Source organism: Oryzias latipes, chromosome 10 (genome assembly GCF_002234675.1).
Source record: "Oryzias latipes chromosome 10, ASM223467v1".
Classification (NCBI taxonomy): domain Eukaryota; kingdom Metazoa; phylum Chordata; class Actinopteri; order Beloniformes; family Adrianichthyidae; genus Oryzias; species Oryzias latipes.
Window position 1 is genome coordinate 17,994,469 of NC_019868.2, and position 19,977 is coordinate 18,014,445.

Sequence of the window (19,977 nt, forward strand, 5' to 3'; positions counted from 1 at the left end):
GCACTGTCTAGTGGTTCTAGATGACCCAACTCCCAACGTTAAAGTGCCTAGGATAGCACAAGGGATAGTGCTTAAATGAAAAGACCAATTTTGGGCTGAAAAGAAAAGTCTCTATCTGCTTGGTTTAGTTGACCCCAGGCTGCAAAGGCCTCGTTTGGGCCTCAAATTATTTTCTAGTAAACTATTGTTTATGGCAGAAGTTTGAAAGATTATGCAGTCTTTCCCAACCAAGACATGGAATTGAGTGCTGCTTTTCAAAATTTACTTTATGTTTTTTTTTTATGTTTCCATGTTTTTTTTTAATTATTTTTGTTCCGTAAAAAAAATACATTTTCATGGAGCATGCTGACTCTTCTGGTTATTTTATTACAGTTCTCTTTGGGATCAGATTACTGACACCATGCAGGATAAACCAAAGTTAAAAAATCCTTTGAGTATTTTAACAAATTAAAAAAAAAATGCAATGAAAGGCTGCAGTATTGCAGGAAATCAAGTCTTACTGGAAAAAAAGTCACTTTTTAAAGTCATATCCTCTGTAACGGAATAGCCATTATTCAAGAAACACTTTATTTTTTATGGAGTAAAAACTAACAAAAATGATGTATTCTGCTTGTGGTGCAGGAAAAATGCTTGAGGTTATTTCAAGATTTCTGTGGAATTGGACCAGCAACAGCAGGAGCCTTTTCCAATCCCTGCACCTTAAGCTTGAGCCTTCAGAGACACTCATTTAGGCCTTCAAAGCCTGAAATTAGTCAGAAAAAAAAACAATGAGAAAGGTGTCTGTTGGGGAAACTGCACACACTTGAATCCAGGGACATTTGCGAGCTGCAATGGAGGAACATAGAAAGAAAAAAAAGTGAAGCTGAATGATGTTGCTTGAACTTGATTTGTTTTAATATTTTTGATTAATTTTAATATTATTATTTAATTTGAAACTCAAACATTATAGACAACATGAGCATGGTTTATATTACATTTATAAAACTCATTAGAAAACACAAGAATCAGTAAGTTCAATAATGAGAAATCTACAAATGTGGTCATATATTGAAGCAACAAAGTGAACAAAAATATGTTTAAAAAAACAATTCAAAAATTTAAAACACTTTCATACAAATAATATCCAAGCAGTTACAATCAGATAAAAGACACGCAATACAAGTAAAAATGACATTTAGTATAAAAGGCTCCTTCCTAATGTGTGCATTTTATTCATATAGAAACTGTGTATGTCCTTCATGTTATAAACCATTTATTTTAGTTTACTAGCAGGATTTTTAAACAGAAACAGGGCTACAAAGGCTCATTTGTGTTAACTGAACTTTCTAGAGAAGATATGGTGGAAGGTGTTGAGCTTCCAGTTCCTCTTCCAGACTCTGTTGTGACCTCCTCTTCTTGACTCGGCACAGTTTCGGTCCCTGGTGTAACTGTGTCGTACTCGAAAGCAGGATTCGCCTGTCCTTGTCTGTGGCGGTTCTGTACCTCCTCAAAAATCTGAAGAACCTAAGTAAAAAAAAAGGCAAGTTATGTAAGAAAGCACGTTCAGTTTACAGTGGTTATCGCTGAAAAGAAATACAGTAAGTAGAGGCCACATTACCTTGGATTTGGGAATTAGTCCTACTCTAAAGAAACCAATGTGTCCAGTTTCAATCTTGGTGCAGTCAACCACAGTAGATGCAATGTTCTCAGGGGACGGTCCATCACACAGCACCCCGTCCACCTACGAAAAACAATAAACCATCTACAAATATGGGCAAAACACAGTTTGTTCCTGTTTGAGTAAATGTGTGTCTTTACTTTGTCTCCCAGTTTGGCATAAACTTGGTTATGATGAGTTGTGTCCGCCTCGCCTGTTGGGTTGGCTGAGGTCACAGCTATCGGGCCCACCTGAAGAAGAGCATACCCTGACAAATCTGCTGACTGCTAATTCCACCATGCATAATGGTCAATATTTATGTATCTAGATCTACCAAATTTATGAGATGAGTGGCCACTGAACAGTCTGGGTTTCTGATGGCGATGCTTTGTGGGGTTCCGATGTGTTTAGCAGCATCTTCCAAACCAAGTATGCCCAACCAGGGGCCTGAAAAGGACATTGTGAAGTTTATATACAAGTGAAGACCCAAAAAAATACATAGTCTTTGCCTTTGAATAAATACCTCTGGGAATGACCATGCTAATAGAGGATGGCCATGCAGCCTCCATGAAGTCGAGTAGCAGAGGGCTCAGCACGTGTCTTGCAGGCTCCAGCTGCTTGATGGAAGAGATCCACATGGACATGGGTCGGTCCTCAGCCTGCTTTTTCACCCTGGAGGGTGACATTAGAAAAGTGAATGAAAAAGACAATAAGAACACAGCTTGGTAGACATTTGTAGACGGAATATTTACTGGTATGCTTTGACCACAGCGTCTGGCCTGTTGCAGGCTGCTACCAGCACATAGACAGTGTCGGTTGGCATTCCACATATGCCGCCATTTTTCATGATTTCTGTACGAGAGAAGTAAAAGAGAAAAATGAAAATTTCACCAATTAGCAACACATAAGTGTACTTTTTTAACAATCTGGATAATAATCCTTAATTTCTGACCTGCTATCTGATGGACAGATGTGGCTTTTCTGGCTGGAAGATGTGGACAAACATCTGCCCCTCCTCCTACACCACCCAGTTTGACTAAAGCTCTGCCTAAAGGGATTTGGGGAGACTGGAAGGTACTGTTGAAAATGTGCGCCAAGAAACAGTAAAAACTGACGAGGCCAAAGATAATTGTGACTCCAATGTCGTATCCGTAAGGTAGGGCGTTGACTGCATCCAAGAGGAAGCTGATGAGGATGAGCTCAAAGGAGAGGGCGTAAAGGAACCAGGTGACATTTAGAAAGAGTGCAGCAACCGTAACTAAGCCATTAAACAACATGAAGCTTATGATACCTACAGCCACGTGGAAGCCTCTAGTTTCACCGTATAAACCTCCATAGCGCGTCAAGCCCCATACCGTCCACATCATCCCGTAGAGAATGAATACGGTGCTCTCGAAGGTTTTACCTCGAGCGAATGCTACCGAACCACACAGCAGCTGAAGAGCCCCACCCGCCATCACCACCCAGGGCAGAATCAACACAGACAGAGGATCTCTGTTCCCAATGGTGGCTGTCATGGCAAAAGCAGCCAAAACGCTGCAGGCGTGACCCAACACCTCTGCATCTGCATACTTAGAGTAACCCAGATGAGGTGTGTGCAGCTCTTTATCCTGAGCTCGGAGAGTAAGGCTCTGAATCCTGTTTACTATAGCTTTGAAAACGTTTTGCCCTGTGGGAATGGTCGAGCTGGAGACCATGTTGAATGTGGTGATTAAAAGCATGCAAGCTGAAACTACAAATATGGCCCCCTGCACTCCTTGAAGGCCTCCATGGAAAAAACCTTGAGGCTGAGCTGCAATAGAAATGCAATAGGCAACAAAAAATAACTGGTAGAGCCCTTCTACTATGTTTTTTTGACAACTGAACAGTGCCAGGATGAAAAAAAGAACTGAAAAGACAACAGGAAAAGGAACAGGAGAGAAAGGCTGAATAGATGACAGGAGAGCACTGTAGCCTTCTGCAAATTTCAGGAGCGCCGTAAATCCATAAAAAGTGGCGGCTAGTGTATCCATAGCTCGGTAAAAGAGGATGCACATGCCAAACTGGAAGACTCCAGCTGTCCACAGCCAGGGAACATGGCCCACATAGAGAGAGGGAACCACACCTAACAAGGGACAGACTAACACAGCAGCGGACAACAAGTTCATCACAAGACCGACACTGAGTGCAACTGTGCACCCCTGGGGTTGTTCAGTTTTGAGTCCAGCTGTTTGCTTCAGGTCTGCTTTTGGAGCTTCTACTTTACCTTGAGTGAGCCTCGACAGCACATGGCCCAAACCGTAATAGGCACAAACTAAACACACAAGGAGATGGCAGGCAGCCGTGGCTGAATGACCAAAGTTTGCAGCTGTCAAACCAGCGATTTGATGTGCACATGCCAAAGAAATGCCAGTCCCTATCAGAAATAAAACTGTTTTCTTCACAAAAAGAGCAACACCGCTAATAATGAAAAGTGCGAATGTAAATGCAGCCAGGCCAGGGACTAAAGAGGATCTGAGGTCTTCTGGTCTCAGCACATTCTGCCCGACCAGGATGTACACCAGACCTGAGCCACACCACAGGGCGGAGACAGTCAGGCACAGAGTGGAAAACAGCTGGGCGTGAGTCAGACTGTGCAGGACACCTGGACGAGATGACAGGTTCAGGATTAATTTAGAATCCCTATACAACCACAAGCAACACTAAAAACTAAATACTCACCTGCATACGCTATAAGAGCTGCAATGATGAGAAGCAAGATCCCCAAAGCTGTGAGGGGAATGAAGTCCCTTCTAGGATCACTGGCATAGTTGTTCACCAAAAGCAATAGACAGCCTGCATTCAAACCAAAGTCACCATCAATATCCACTTATTTTAATTTTGAAATGTTGCTGAAAACTTTACAAAAAAAAAAAAAAAATATATATATATATATATATATATATATAACATTTTAGGCGGCATGAAACATATAAAGAATTTTCTTTCACTTATGAAGAAATAAGAAGCTTAAAAATCCTTTAATTTTTTTTTCTCGTAAACATGTGAGTTTATAGAGGCTCACACTTCACTCATATTTTAAGTAACTTTTTCTATTAATAGTTTTAGAAATATTTTATTGTTTCTCAGTTTACATAAAACCTTCAGAAAATAAACAAGAAAAAAATAAGCTGATTATTTCCAAAAGCCAACAACTGCCATTCCCCAAAAGCAATGAAATCAACATTTAACGTATAAAGTGACACATACAAAAGTTTATTTTTTTATTTTTATATTTGTGTTTATTTTTCCCCATTCTAACATAACAAAAAACACACAACATATAATTCATAGTAAATAAAAAAAATCTGGGGGCAAAAGTGAATAATAAATATAGTAAGAAGAGTACAAATAAGTACATTTATTAGTAACAAATACATAAATAGTGATGAATTGAGGCTCACCGCCAAAAATACCCAGGATCCCGCCGGACACGTGCATGGACCTGCGCTCTGCCATGGCATCGAGCTCAACTCCCCCTAAAGACGTGAACTGCGGCTTTATACCGAGCCGCGTGTGACGTCAGCACGCAGGAGAAACACGGGCAGAGACGCAGGCGGTGGGAAATTTCAGCCGGTCACCTGTCTGCAGCCGCCACACAATGGGAACTCTATCTGATTGAAAGCAGGTGGAGAGTCATCAGAGTTTAGGAAATGATACCCTAAAAGAAAATCACAAACTTATTTTTAATTACATGATAAATAACATCTACAAAATATGTCATGCTGTTTCAAGGTAAGAGAGCAGCTGCATTTCCCCCGTCGTAACTTATTCTTTCATTTTCTCCAATAATAATAATAATAATAACAACAATAATAACAATAATAATAATGGCCTCTCAGCTAAAAGTTAATTATTTACCTTTGCATTTAAGAGTATGCTTGCATAATGCGTATATTTTTTTAAAATAGTCTCTAAAAAAATCTGGATCACATTTTTTAAGCATAATACTAAAAGCGAAGCATTTTAATGAGCTGAAAAAGGTTGACATTAAAAAAATTAAAAGAAAATTTTCAAATATGTCAAATATGAAACATACATTTTTACAAAAAGTTGTATTATAGTTTAGGTATAGCAGAACAGCAAATACATCTGTACGGGTGGATAATTCAGAGAGAAGTTGTTCTAAGTTTTTAAAGAGTTTCTCTCATTTCCTCACAGAATTATTTACAAAATGACTTTTTTTTTGTTAAATCACTGTGATAAGAGTGATTCAGCTCCTGGCAGCAGTCCAGTCCATGATGTCATGGTCGGTCTGGGAGGAGACAGCTCCACTATAAAAGCGTGCAGCCTGATTCCACAGCACCAGAGGAGCTCAGCTGTTTCACTCTGCAAATCGTCTACTTGTTGAAGGTGAGAGATCTGTTATTTTGTTTCCAAGTTTATACATTTTACTTCTTGGGGAGAAACAGGTAAAACCTGCCCTTGATTGGCATCCACAGTGCTGTATATACTTTTTTCAGCTGAGTCTGTCACAAAGGAGGTATTGTCTCTCTGTTGGCTCTATATCCCATAGTGTCAACAGTGTTACTAGGCAGCAGCTCCCCTGAGACTCATTTCTCACCTAGCTTCTTTAATATTTGATGTGAACAGGAACAGCTCCTCACACCTGTTGATCTGAAACTTAGGGTAGTCTGGGAGGTTTTTTCCTTTGTACATTTAATTTGTTTTTGTTTCATAAGAATCATGGCAAAGCGTGTTGCTGTCATTTTGTCCGGCTGTGGAGTCTACGACGGCACAGAGGTGCACGAGGCTTCAGCTGTCCTCGTCCACCTGAGTCGTGCCGGAGCAAAAGTAGGGAGAATTAAAGGTTACTCACCAAGTTGAAAGCCTTCTCAGGTGAGTTGACAAATGTTTGCCTGCTTTTTTTTTTATCAGGTTCAGATGTTCGCTCCAAATGCAGATCAGATGCACGTCGTGAATCACTGTGAGGGGAAGCCTACAGAAGAGAAAAGAAACATCCTGCAGGAAAGCGCCCGAATTGCCAGGGGCGACATAACCGACCTGGCCAAGTTAAATGTCTCTGAGTTTGATGCCTGCATCATCCCAGGTAAGGCTGCCTCCTCCACAAAAGTAACATACAACAACTTCTGTTTTACAACAAGTCTTTGTGCTCCAACAGGGGGGTTTGGAGTGGCCAAGAACCTGAGTGACTGGGCAGTAAAGAATAAGGACTGCACAGTCCTGCCACAAGTAGAGAAGATCATCACAGCTTTCCATAAGGCTAAAAAACCTCTGGCACTGTGCTGCATTTCCCCCGTCCTGGCGGCAAAGATCATCCCAGGCTGTGAGCTCACTGTGGGCCAGGACAAGGAGTGTGAAAAGTATGTGCACACCCATAGTCACACACACTCTAAACGCTAACAAAAAACAGTATTTATCAAATTATTTCCCATCCTCAGGTGGCCGTATGCAGGGACAGCAGGTGTCATGAAGGAGCTGGGCTGCAAACATGTGAACAAAGACGTGGAAGAAGCTCACGTTGATCTCAAAAATAAGCTGGTCACCACTTCTGCCTTCATGTGCAACGCTCCCATACACAAAGTGTTTGATGGAATCGGTGTCATGGTGAAAGAAACTCTGAAGTTGGCTTAGCACCAGTTTATTTGTTATGTTGTGTTTGATGGATCTGCTGACAATTGCTTGATGTCCTTTTAAAAGTTTTCAATAAAAACTTTTTTTTTTTAAATTACACCATAACAGTTATTTTTCTTTTGTGCACACATACTTAAATATTTCAAGATAACACAAAAAATGTAATGAATACTACTAAACACAATTCTGGATTGTTGTTATGTGGAAAAAAGTCTTAAAGTTTTAACAGTAAATAGACTAAATTATAATGTAACAAAAATGTACGACTAAAAATGGAAGTTATGTTGTGGAAAAGTGTTTTCTTTAAATCAATTTCTAATGTCGTCCATGCTATTCAGTTTCCTGAGCTACTTTTTAACTATCATATGCATTTCATCATTTTTATAACATTATGTTTTAGCCCTCTTCTGTAAATGTCAAAGACTCTTAACTTTTAAAAAAAAATACCTGTAAATTAAGAGTTAGTTTAAATTTGATGCTGATTTAACCTTAAATAACTTTAACTAATGAAAAATACATGTGAAATTTAGATTATTTTTGTAAGGCAAAAATTAAAGTTCATTACAACTTTACAGGATCTCTTTCAAAACCTTTTTATTAAGACAAGTAGATGACACTGACTTAGAATCCTGAAAATAAATGTGAATAAACTTTACAACTTATTATATACATTTTGAGGGGAAAAAAGACTTTCACCATAAATTCTGTCAGAGATTAGACTTTCTGAAAAGCCACACTATCAGACGTAACCACATCCTAAACACCCCCAGTAACCTAAACTTTGCACCACAGCCACTGCAAAATGGGAGCATATAATTATACATAGATCCCAAAATATGTGTAAGTGTAAATTCCTATTAACCCTTGTGCTATCCAAGGCACTTTAACATTGGGAGTGGGGTCATCTAGACACACTAGACAGTGCGCTGAACATAATTTTCTTCAATGATTTGTGATCTTCACTGGCGTCCATGGATTACATGAAATCTTTCCACCTTTATCCACCTTTGTCATGGTAGGGAGAACACGTCAATGTAAGGGTGGGATCATCCAAGATAGCACAAGGTTTAAAAAGGGTTGACATCAAAATACCTGCAAAATGTAGTTTTCAGTCTTATAAAAGATTGGACAAAACTAATCCAAGGTAGTCTGAGGGTATGATAAATTACACAGAAACCATAAATAACTTTTAAATGACTAATATTAGATGTGTAACAGCTGAAAGTACACAACATTTTTACAATTTTTCTCTTTATTTTATAGTGTCACAAAGACTAATGTGTTTTATTAACAGTTTTAATCATTAAATTTAAATAACTGATATTTAACCCATAATAACCGAGAATTTTTTCTTGAAAATATGTGTATTTTACCACAAACCAAGTGGACCACAGAATCCATGTCTGATATTTTTCTGTTACACTGATGTCACCATGGGTTCTTATGGGTTAATTTTACTATAAAACCTCAAATCTTAAAAGAGTATTTTTAACTTTACAGCAGTTCCCAATAATATTTTCAGTCCACATTGTAACATAAGAGAAAAACACAATTTCTTTTAAATTTTCAGATTTATTTAATGTTTTACACATAATAAACAAGGGAAGATTTTTCTTTTACTTCTCAAATGTCCAAACAGTCATAATATTTGTAATTTAAACAGAGATAAATATGTTTGAAAAATCTTGTATTATATTATTTTCATGAACACAACAATGAAAGCGCACTACATTGAGCTAAAAGTGAGCCTTAGTTCATCCTCAAATCCTAAGATCTTTTGTCAGAGAAATTATGAAACTCGTCAATCCCACAAGCCAGCATGGTTGCGTGAAATTTCCGTGGGCGATCTGAATCCTAACGGTAACAAACAGACAAAATGAGTTTTATTATTTAGTGCACTGGTTTGAAGTTACATTCAGCACAGATGGATTTCTTGCTCTCACCTGTATGGGGTATGCACAGGTGGGGACGTATCGGATCACGAAGCCACAGCGCCTCCTCTGAGACATGTTGGAATCACTTGCATGGACAAGAAGTCCATCGTGAATCTGTTGAGGTGGAGTTCAGGATTTGTTTAGCTGGAATCATTTACTATGTTTTAATCACTGTCGAATGAACTCACAGACATCTGCCCTGCTTTTAGAGGGCAGAACACGGCTTCCTCCACCTGCACCAGCTCTTCAGGGATCTCCTGGTTAACGGAAAGCATATTTCCAGGGCGTACGGCTTGGCGATGCTGCAACATACCGGCACAGTGGCTGCCTGCAGGGCATTGATTTGAGAATATGAGACAGATACCAAAACAGTGTTTTTCCAGGGAAAGCCAAGAACAAAAAATACCTGGAATGACCTGAAGGGCGCCGTTTTCTTTAAGAGAGTCATCAAGAGCGAGCCAAACTGAGAGAACAGGCCCTCCATCAATCCCCCAATACCTGAGAACACAACCCTGAGAATTAGACACAAAAAACAACAATACACAATGAAAATGAACAGTAAAAGTGAGATAAACCTCATATCCTGGTGCCATGCCACATATGGAAGTGCATCTCCTTCATCATTCCCATCAGGTTTACTTTGATTTCCTTCATGGATGGTTTCTGCCTTTAGCGCTGGGTATTTACAGATAAAGCGGGAGTCCAGCAGAATAACGTCAGCACCCAGAACAGCTTGGACCACTTTCAGAATCTGAGGGTGTTTGGTCAAGTTCATCACCCATGGATACTGAAGATGAACATTGTGGAGGCTGTACTGAGTGTACTCGGTACCTAAACAAAAACACACCATATGTTGAACAAGAACAATAGCACAAAAATAAATAAAAAAGAGTGAGGAGCTTAAGGACCAATGGGGTAAACCAGCCAAAGAATTTAAAAACATTGACAGAATTTTTTTTTTTCTTCATCTTCTTCATACATCCTCAACATCATACTCACCAAGTTTCTCCTCCAATTCGGAAAAGGCTTGTCTGGCCTCCCTGAGCTCCGTCTCACTCAGCACAGGAATTGCAGAGAGGTAGCCCTGCTCCTCATAGAGCTTCTTTATTTCAGCTGCAGATGTCGTCATCTTTGCTCCCAAGATTTTCAATGTCAAAAGCGACTACTGGTGGGGGAAGATGAAGCTTAGGACAGCAAGGACAGTTCATTATAGTTTAAGGGATAAACACCTCATTAAACTGTTTTCTAACTGGTAAAAAAAGAAAAAAATACTCCTCCCCACCTATCTTGAAGAACGAACCTCTGTTACAGATTGAAAATAATGCTGAGTTTGTACTTTGACACCAATGTAACCTCAGGAACCACTAATCATTTCATGTTATAAACAAGTTATGATATTTTGAGAGGAATTTTACCAAAACTTCTCATAGAACCAAAACAAGTCCAGCAAATAACATCATATCTTTAGACTGAAAAGATTCAAAACTGTCTTAAAAATTGTCCTCTTCTTTACATACAACTACACATATCTATATATTTATGGCATTGACATACAGCAAAAACTATGCTGTTAAAAGTAAAACTTTCCACTTAAGATGACTTGTTTTTATCTCCATACCTGTTAGTTGTTGAGTGTTCTGCTCCTTTCCACAAAAGCTGGACTGTAGCCTACTGTTCTAAGTCAGCGATTTTATACTCCCACCACGGAAACTCCTACTCCTATGTCACCAACGTAAATTGTTGTTAAACGCTCACACATGATAACAAATAGTTTACAGGAAGTTCATGACTTTCAAACATTGCTCAGTCTATGTGAAAAATTCAGGTGTGTCCGGTTGTTAGTAACAAGAAACCTATTCTTATTCTCAAAATAGCCGAGACTTGTGTCACCTCCAAAGGAAAACTTCCTGCACCTCCTTTAAAAAAAAACAAAAAACAACCAAAACCATAAAATTTATTCATTTCTGACCATAGTGGATTTTTTTTTGGACATCATTCACTAATAAAACAATTAAAGACCCACTCTAATGAAAATCATGTTTTTGATTTTTTTAACATGTTGTTGTGTGGCATTTTTCTCATGAAGGAGGACAAATATAAGGAAAATTAAGCTTAAAATTGAGTTTCTGAGTATTTTTTTTTTTATTGAAGTGGTTGAGAATCAGGAGTGGATGAAAAACGACAGTTGAAAAAAAGGCATGTAGCTGTGACAGATGCTACAGTCGGCGGGCCACAAGCCCCCTGCCCCGTTCCATCCCGATCCGTCCACTGACTTACAGACAGATAGATCCATGTGCGTCTTCATTTTCTGATTAACTGCAGCCGTTCTGTATAAACTATGTCCTAGAAAACGACACTGTTTGAGTGCGTGTGCTGGGAACGCTTTGAAAATAGATCAGAGAGAAGTAGAACTTTTTGGTGTTAGTTGTTAGTTGTTGTCATCTTCAGAGATGGAAATGCCAAGAAAAAACAAAGACAGTTTGTCTCAATTTAACACGTTTATTTAATATATGTGTCTTTATAAATTATACATTTTCAAAGTATTATCAGTCAGTTTTATTTTGTTGCCATTTGATGTTTTCTTCCAACTTTCTTAAAGTGAACTGGTAACATGTTTACAAAAATATAAACAAGAAGAGACAACATTATTTTTGTTGTATATGTAAAAATTCATAAATTGAATCATTTCCAGCTGTATGATCAGAAAAACATGACTTAGAGAGTCCAAGAGATAAGATAAGATGACTTTTTAGTCATCTTATCTTTTTAGTCCAGCCAGTCGCCCTACAGAGGGAAAAAAGGCTTTGCACTTCCTCCTGGTGTCTCAGTTTGTCTACCTTGTGTCTGTCGTGTTTTTTTTTTCCATCCATGTGTGTTTTTCTTTTCATATTGATCAGTCAATCAATGACCCAAGCTTTCCCATTGTTAGCAGAAGCTTTTAAAGTTTTCCTAACAGGGGAAACTCCAACAACCATTCAGACGGGAAGTTTTCACGTGAATAACATCTAATGCTGTTTCAGGTGTGGAGCAGGAAGCCGCTGCAAAGAAATTCTTCAACCCTTTCTGCTAACCTGATGACTCAAGGGGTAATGGGTAAAACCACAAGGAAGACTTCAACACAGATTGGAAACAAAGAACAAGATAAGGAGATTACACAAGGATTATTGCATATATTCAAAGTTCCATTCAAATACATATGAACCAGACACAATTGAATTGTCAAACACAGCACCAAGGATAAGAATCGTGAACTCTTTTGTCTTCTTTGTGGGAGTCACAATTATTTGCTATAAAATGTATATGTCACATCAAATCAATTTCAGTTTAGTAAAGCAAACCTGGCACTTCATTAACTTGTTAATGAAGCACCAGGTTGTTGTCTTCCCATCCACATTTGTGGCTCACTCCTTGTTTCTGCCGGAGTGCTTGGTGCAGAGAAGGTGGTGCTGCTTTCTCTTCTCTCCGCTTTGCGTTCTCTTGTCGCCCTCCAGCAGCTGCTCCTGGTTATTGCAGCGGTGGATCAGCACTGGATGCTTGTTAGAAGATGTTTTCTGCAGCAAGAGCCGCTGCAGCATCTGCTTGTCAGACCGCTCCCTTCGGAAGTCATCCTCGTAGATCTTTAGCTGTTTGTTAAAGTCAGAGCAGTAAAATTAGTGTTTGGCGCATTCAAAGACATTTGAAATACTTTAGATTTAAAAAAAATCAAAAGATCATAATTGAAAAGCTTTTTGAGAAGTACACATTAAATTTGAAAAAAACAAAGAAGAGAAAAAATTGTGCATTATTTGATTCAACCCCTAGATTCAAAAGAATACAGTGGAAAGTTTTCAGAAGTTATTAAAAGTTTTATTTTTAAATACGGGAGTAAATAATTGTGACTCAAAAGCCTTTATAGTCCCAAAATGATTACGTCAAGCAAGAAAACATTTTTTTTCTATATTCACATTAACAATATTTGTAAAAAATAATCAGAGTTTTAAAAAAAAGTCAATAAACACAATCTAGCACTAATGTTCTTTGAGTTTCTTAAATAAGTTAAACTTGTAAATTGATAAGTATGCATTCAATTCAAACAAAAATGACAAGTTGTGTAAAATGTCAGTGCTTTGCAGGGGCAGAAGATGGACCGAGAATATTACCTGCTCCTGCAGTAGCGCCACCTGCTGGCGCATCTCCTCTCTCTTCTTCCTCAGTCTGCGGTTTTCCTGCAGTGTGTGTTTGTGGTCGTTATGCTCTGTCTGAAACTCTGCTTCATAAATCTCAGTCTGTTGATAAAACACATCAACATGGCAATGAGCCAGCAATAGAGCCAGATTTTTGCAGGAACAAGCCAGCACAGAGAATTGCCACTTGGGGGCGCAGTCTCCAAACTAAAGAAAATCTCCAGCTGAATGGGCATTAGGCAGACTTTACCCGGCAACAGGGACCTGACATTGGCTACATGGTGTATGTAAAAACTTTGATTGTGTGAAGCTTACCTGACATCTTAGTGTATCCAGTTGTTCTTTTAAGTCTTGCACCTCTTGCTGGGAATTACCCAGATCTTCCAGTGGGACGCCGACTTGGTTCCTCTCCTGCCACTCTGCATCAGGGCTGGAGGAAGCATGAAGAAAGCTGGACGAGGGGTTGCATCTAGAAACATGGGCGCATGGTATTTTGGATCCTCTGGGGGGACTACTGCTCGGACAGGATCCGTTTTGCATTCCAGTAACATTAGCCTGTAGTAGGGACATTAAATCATCAATAGCGATCTATTTTATGAGGGTGAACGTACACAGGGAAATTAAAAAGACAAACGGACTCATTAACTGCAGTAATGAATACCTGTTTGAGGGGTGTGAAGTTTCTTTCTGGGTGCATCTTGCTCTCCAGTAGCCGGATATACTCTTGCAGCTCCTGGTTCTTCTTCAGCTCTGTCATCAGTGCATGCTCATAATACTCCTTTGCACTCTGCAGTTTAGACAGATGCAAAGCATGAACCTCTTGCTCTCACAAAAAGCTCACTCAGGGAGATCCCCTTTTACTTTTATCTACACCCACTTGTCATGTCAGCGTGAAAGGTCACTTGAGGTAATGTAGGTCCTTGAAGCACAGTTTACCTGTTGATGTTCGACTTTGAGCAGCAGGCGGCTGTTCAGCTGCTTGATGGCGTTGCTCTCCAACTCCAGAGCCTCCAGTCTGTGCTGCAGACCCAGAGTGGCACTGCGGTACACCTGATCCCAGTCCTCATTCAGCTTCATCAGCTGTGACACAACATCATCACCATCGTCATCATCTTTACAATGGCTGTTGCAGCAGAAACCAACATCATGTTTAATTACCGCCCAATAATGCTGTTTTCTATCCCTTCCTGTAACATGCAGCTGCTTTACAGCTTCTACTTTACAGCTATTACAGTTTTATATTAACACTCATACTGTCCCCTTATGGTTTGTTATGATTACATAAATACAATGTACAAAGACTCACTTTTTTAATTCATTGATTATCTAATTTAAAGACCTACTCTGATGAATATTGCATTTTTGGTGTTTTAAACGTCTTGTTGCAGAATTTTTCTCATGAGGGAAGTCTTTTATTAAGACAATTAAGCTTAAAATTGCATTTCTGAGTTTTTCTGTATTCAAATCGCTGTAAATCAGGAGCAGATGAAAAAAATCCCATTGGAAAAAGCTTGTAGCCTGCAGGTGCTACAGTCGGCGGGCCACAAGCTCCCTTCTACGCTCCATTCTGATGCATCCAGTTGTAGATCCATGTACGTCTTTGTTTTCCTCGACAGAGCTGGCATCAAAACTATACAGCTGGATAGCTGTATAGTATTGCTCACTATTTTTGTTACCCCGGTAATGTTAGGTTGAGGTTGTGAGGGGCTGTAAACTAGTGGGAAAGAGATGATGGCTCGCACCAATGGTCCCATCCACAACCAAGAGGTGAAATTCTAATGAACTACTACTGCTCTGCAGAAACTATGTCCCAGAATGCGACAAGTCTTTGTCCATTTAGACTAAAACGGTCATAATCATGACCATTAAAATTAAGTAAAATAGATCAAAAGTTGATCAGAGTGAGACTCCAATACTATGAAAATGTTGTGCATCCTTTGTCTTCCTTTAAAAAGGAGAGCAAAGGCTTTAAAGCCTTTTGAAGGGTGTTTGAGGGATAAATATTGGCATTGTTTTTTACTAATTATTTTTATCTAAGTCAACTCATTCAATAGTTTATGAAGGATAGGATAATATCAGCATTCTGCTTCAGTCTAAAAACTTTTACTTACTGAAATGATATAAATAATAGAATTAAAATCGTTTTTTTAGCTTTGATTTTCATCCAAATGGGTCTCCTCTAGTCAGAGCAGAACTAAGCTTGTGGTTAAAGGGGTTTTCTGCACCTCTTTGTTGACCCTGCGGAGCTCCGTGTTCTTGTTAAGCAGCAGCAGTTTTTCCTGGTCAGTGGAGGTAACCGTTATGCTCTCGGTGATCAGAGTGACCTGTTCCTCTGTGGACAACAGTCTGTCACCGGTGGGGTTCAGTCCTTCTCCCCTCCTGCACACAAACCGAACACAGCAAGCATGAAGACAATTGTGTGTCATGCATCCTAGCGATGAGCATTAGAAGAGCATTCCTATTATCAAGCAAACACATGTTGAAAAGAAAGTCAGGGCACTTTTGAACACCCACGCGCACAGAGAGTGCACTTACAGAAAATCGAATAGCAGCCATTATGCACACCCACGCACACACATGTACAGTGGCATTATGCTCTCGAGACACTCAGACATACACATGGACACACACTTCAGTGTATTTCCACGCATCTGCTCACTGGGCTAATCAAAGCCTTTGTTTCCAATAAGATATATTTGCACATTGGTAGCCTGTGGAAGCATCGTGATTTATGAGTCCTGGCAATTGCTGATTTCTACTGAACCCTTTGAAAAAAAAATATTTGGATGGTTAATTATTCAAGCTACTATCCTTTTGGCAAGCTTTGCTGGATGCTCTTGTTTAAAAGTAGCTGACAGGGTAACAGTGGAGAAATACACAGAGGGTATCCGCTCATACTTGAGCTCACAACTCTGCTAGAGCTTCTGTAACGCCACTTAGCTCAGCACCACCAAGAGTCACAAGCTGCAAACACTTCTCATCCCCCTTAAGGCTAAACTCCTCCGCAAATATGTGCTTTCATCCACTTTTGTACACAGACCTGCTTTAAAAAATCTATGCTGCACCACTAAATAAAGCTGCATCGTAAGGTAACAACAGCAGAAAACACTAAATATTAATGCCGAAGAAGCAAATTAAAAGTTTTTGAAAGCAAAATTCACAACTCTTAGTGGGTTCAATGATCATAGAAGTTCTAATTATTAATAAAAATTAATGGCAACTACATTGTTGCGACACTTAGTCAGTCATTGTGGTTTCATTGTTTGCATGACTTTCTTTCTCCTATTTGTGTGTATTCTTGCATTGATCTAAAAATCTGTTTTTTAAAAATGTTTGTAGCGTTTAACAGGATTGCACATTTTCCTTAAAATTATTCTTTTTAAATGTTCTGTTGGCACATTTTAGATGTTCTCTTGCAAAAAAATCAATTAAAGTTACTGTTGTAAACTAAAAAAAAATATTTTCGGTCACAAAACTGTCATAATACACTTTCAAAAATGATAAACCTTAATGCCTCTAAAAAGACGTTTTTTTTCTTAGTTCTTGGTTTGGCATTAAAAAGACTTTGTTTCACTTTTTTCCCCTGATTTTCTTTTTTTATGAGACCAGCCATTGCAGTGGTTTTACTCTGCTCACGCTGTTGTTGTTGTTTTGATCATAACCGACCCAAACTTATTCATGAATATGAATGTGTAATGTGTAGGTTATGAATTACCTATGTGCATATTTTTCAGCAGCAGACTGCCTAAATAATCAGAATTATTTTGCTTCTGCCTGGTTGTCACTAAAATCTGGGTAAAACTCACATTTTCAAACACTGCAGATATTTATAAATGTCTAATATTATAAGGCAACGTTAGAATTTATTGGTAGTGAGTTGTCTCTTGTTTCTTACAATTTCTGAAGGTTACATCTATAACAAATTGTGAGTTGGCTTTAAGGACACCTACAAGTCTCTCCTCAAAAGGTATACCGGTAGGTATTTTCAAAATTCAAAATGTCATGACAGAAGGCTTCTAAAACTAACACGAGGGAATTGAGACAGCCTCAAAATATTTCATGTCATTGAGGAAACTCCCTGAGAAACATTTTTTCAGTTGCTCAGTAAAAGAAGACCCATCTGTGGGTGGAATAAACTTTCACCGGGTTATCTCAGGGCCACTCAGACAAACAGCTTCACACACAAACGCAATAATGGAAAATACAACATTGCTACATAGTTTGACCTGCGTGTTTTATAGATTATAAGAGCGACTAATTTTATCACATTGAAGACGCCAAAGCATGCAGAAGAAAATTACACATCTCCTGGAAGGACATGAGAAAGACGAATTTCAACACAAAACTTTTTTTTGTTAGATACCAAAACTAAATACCAAATTATCATTTAGAAAAAGGAAAAATGATAATTGATACAGAAATAATTAGCTTTTGCTATTTTAATTTAAATTTTTACTTTATGCTGCTCATTGATGGATGGGTCATGGATAGAAGAAGCATGTGTTGGCCTCACAACGTTTTTTTCTGAATTATACCTTTGGCTTTTGAAATTAATGTCAGTTTCTTTCAGACTTTGTTGAAATTATGAATTAATCCAAATTAACATTTTTTAAAATAATAATTGTCAATTTAATTAAAACACATTAGGGTTTTTTTTTGTTTCTTTTTAAATTGTGTTCTAAATACATATATCATCACTCCCTGTATTCAGTAAGCAAGTAAAAAACTTCAGTGAAAGCTTTTTTGATGTTTCACCCGCATGATTCACACACCACAGTGTGAGATGAGGGCCAAAGTTCAAATAAAACAACAAGGGATGAAGTGGAAACTATTTTTAGGCCAAAGTGTGACAAAAACAAGACTAACCAACACATCTTCAGTCTCTTGTTAAGCTGTCTTATTGGAACGGCACCTTGCTGATCTTCTCTTTCCAGTGTTCTGACGCCTGATGTGCCACATGTGACCCAGTTTCACAAAGTTTTTAACTGAATGACATGTTTGAAATACACAAAAAGAGTTTCTGATCTCTACTGCTTCATTGTCATACTGTCTTGACATGAAAGTAAATGGTTTTCAATCACTTCAAAGACAAGTTTCTTTGTGTAACTGATATTTGGTTAAAAGATTACATTTTTATTTGTGTTAAGAAAATCCCTCAAAAGACAAGTGGTTTTTGGGTAGAAATATTTATATGACACAATTTTTCTTCTTCGCCATTCTGGCTTTGTAATTAAAATAGCCTGAAAAAAATGAAGTGAAGCCCATGATCTCAAAGGGAAACTCCAAGGCCTCTTTTTACTCCTCCATACAATCACCATACTCCTCCAACCAATCTAAGCCTCTGTGTTTGTTTTTTAGGAGTTTTTCCTTACCTCGAAAGGGGTCTAAGGGCAGGGATGCCAGTTTAGTTTAGTCTGTTTAGTTAAAGTTTTAGTATTATCCTATTGAATTCTATGCATTTATGATCCTTTTTGATTGTATGTTTACCTTACAAGACTTACGAAGCCCACGGAGACAACTGTTGTTGTGAATTTGGGGCATATCAATAAAATTGAATTGAATTGAATTGAACTATCACCAAACATTAGACCATTTCTGTACCAGTTTAGTGAAAATTGCCTACCCTAAAAATAATCTTACTCTAAACCCAAATACTTTTATCCTCAAGACAAATTTCTAAAAGTTAAACTCAAAAATTTACAACTGAATTTAATGTAAAGTATATTATTTGACCCTTTGACAGCTGAATTTATTTATAGCTTTGAAGAAATAAATTCACTTGTGCTTTTGCCTTTATGTATATGCTAAATTAAAATAAGTTTGGAGTGGTCTGATGGATAATTGCATCATAGGCATCAAGACGTTTAGGCAGATCTACTGTTCAAGATGACATTTCCCATGATGTTGTTTTTGTAGACAAATATTCTTCTAATACATACCATAATTCTGGAGTAGACTCGTGTTCCTGCTGGCTCTGAGGAAGGCTGCTCTCACTTTTAGGTGAAGAGTCCGTCAGTGTTCCTGTTGCTGCTGATGAGGATGGTAACGACGAAAAGGTCGACAAAGACAGCAGGTCTCCTTCCACGGCTGGCATTGTTCTGAAGTTCACCAAACTGATTTCTTCCTCTGAGTGTGTCAGTCTCAAGGGTTATGTCTTCTCGGCGTGTATGGGGATAGTACAAATGCTGTTGTGAGTGTCGACGTGAAGCAAAAGAGGAAGCAGCTGAGAACACGAACCACATGACGAGAAAAAAGGAAGTGACACCACGGACAAAGCGGTTCTGTTCAACGTGACGAAGGGCTTGTCCCGCTGCGGTTTGAAAACTCTGTGTTTGATGTGTTTTCTTAGTTATCTTTTTATTGCATCACATGAAAAAAATGTGGGAAAGTCCACTCAGAGTGGGGCGTTTTTGGATTATTCTGGGGGCTTCACATGCGCTGTTTAAAGCGTGTTTAATCAACCAATAGACAATGCTTCAAATGCTCAAACCGGCTCTAATGGAAAACCTGAATACATACACACTAATTTCTGCATGATGTTATTTAGTAAGACGTGTAGCAGATAATAATGATGTTAATACAAATATGTATTCATGGCACATAATGACAGGGTCAGGGTGATCCAATGCAC

General features: G+C 38.5%; 4 protein-coding genes across 5 annotated transcripts; 1 reads left to right on the forward strand and 3 right to left on the reverse strand.

Annotated features, from left to right (window-relative positions):
• Positions 1-867: 867 nt before the first annotated feature.
• Positions 868-5,158, reverse strand: LOC101163339. Its single transcript, XM_020706652.2, has 9 exons — positions 5,059-5,158; positions 4,337-4,450; positions 2,589-4,259; positions 2,389-2,488; positions 2,160-2,308; positions 1,971-2,083; positions 1,798-1,887; positions 1,598-1,720; positions 868-1,503 (listed from the first exon to the last, which is right to left on the reverse strand). Exons 1-9 carry the CDS (start codon positions 5,111-5,113, stop codon positions 1,294-1,296), a joined length of 2,625 nt encoding a protein of 874 aa, XP_020562311.2. The 5' UTR covers positions 5,114-5,158; the 3' UTR covers positions 868-1,293.
• Positions 5,159-5,907: 749 nt separating this feature from the next.
• LOC101169045 (ES1 protein homolog, mitochondrial-like) lies at positions 5,908-7,349 on the forward strand. Its single transcript, XM_004073350.4, has 5 exons — positions 5,908-6,007; positions 6,337-6,448; positions 6,533-6,704; positions 6,777-6,978; positions 7,057-7,349. The coding sequence occupies exons 2-5, from the start codon at positions 6,341-6,343 to the stop codon at positions 7,247-7,249; spliced, it is 675 nt and encodes a 224-aa protein (XP_004073398.1). The 5' UTR covers positions 5,908-6,007; positions 6,337-6,340; the 3' UTR covers positions 7,250-7,349.
• Positions 7,350-8,801: 1,452 nt separating this feature from the next.
• On the reverse strand, positions 8,802-10,867 carry LOC101169464 (probable alpha-ketoglutarate-dependent hypophosphite dioxygenase). Of its 2 annotated transcripts, none has more exons than XM_004073352.4 (7): positions 10,802-10,867; positions 10,183-10,367; positions 9,759-10,014; positions 9,590-9,681; positions 9,372-9,511; positions 9,193-9,297; positions 8,802-9,103 (listed from the first exon to the last, which is right to left on the reverse strand). In XM_004073352.4, exons 2-7 carry the CDS (start codon positions 10,310-10,312, stop codon positions 9,017-9,019), a joined length of 810 nt encoding a protein of 269 aa, XP_004073400.1. In that variant the 5' UTR covers positions 10,313-10,367; positions 10,802-10,867; the 3' UTR covers positions 8,802-9,016. The 2 variants fall into 2 exon arrangements, with proteins under 2 accessions (XP_004073400.1, XP_011478595.1); XM_011480293.3 differs by having other exon boundaries at positions 10,183-10,348; positions 10,802-10,860.
• A 1,152-nt stretch (positions 10,868-12,019) lies between these two features.
• Positions 12,020-19,608, reverse strand: LOC105354919 (TNFAIP3-interacting protein 1). Its single transcript, XM_011480294.3, has 7 exons — positions 19,286-19,608; positions 15,572-15,725; positions 14,283-14,426; positions 14,008-14,133; positions 13,662-13,901; positions 13,323-13,448; positions 12,020-12,806 (listed from the first exon to the last, which is right to left on the reverse strand). The coding sequence occupies exons 1-7, from the start codon at positions 19,438-19,440 to the stop codon at positions 12,585-12,587; spliced, it is 1,167 nt and encodes a 388-aa protein (XP_011478596.1). The 5' UTR covers positions 19,441-19,608; the 3' UTR covers positions 12,020-12,584.
• Positions 19,609-19,977: the final 369 nt, after the last annotated feature.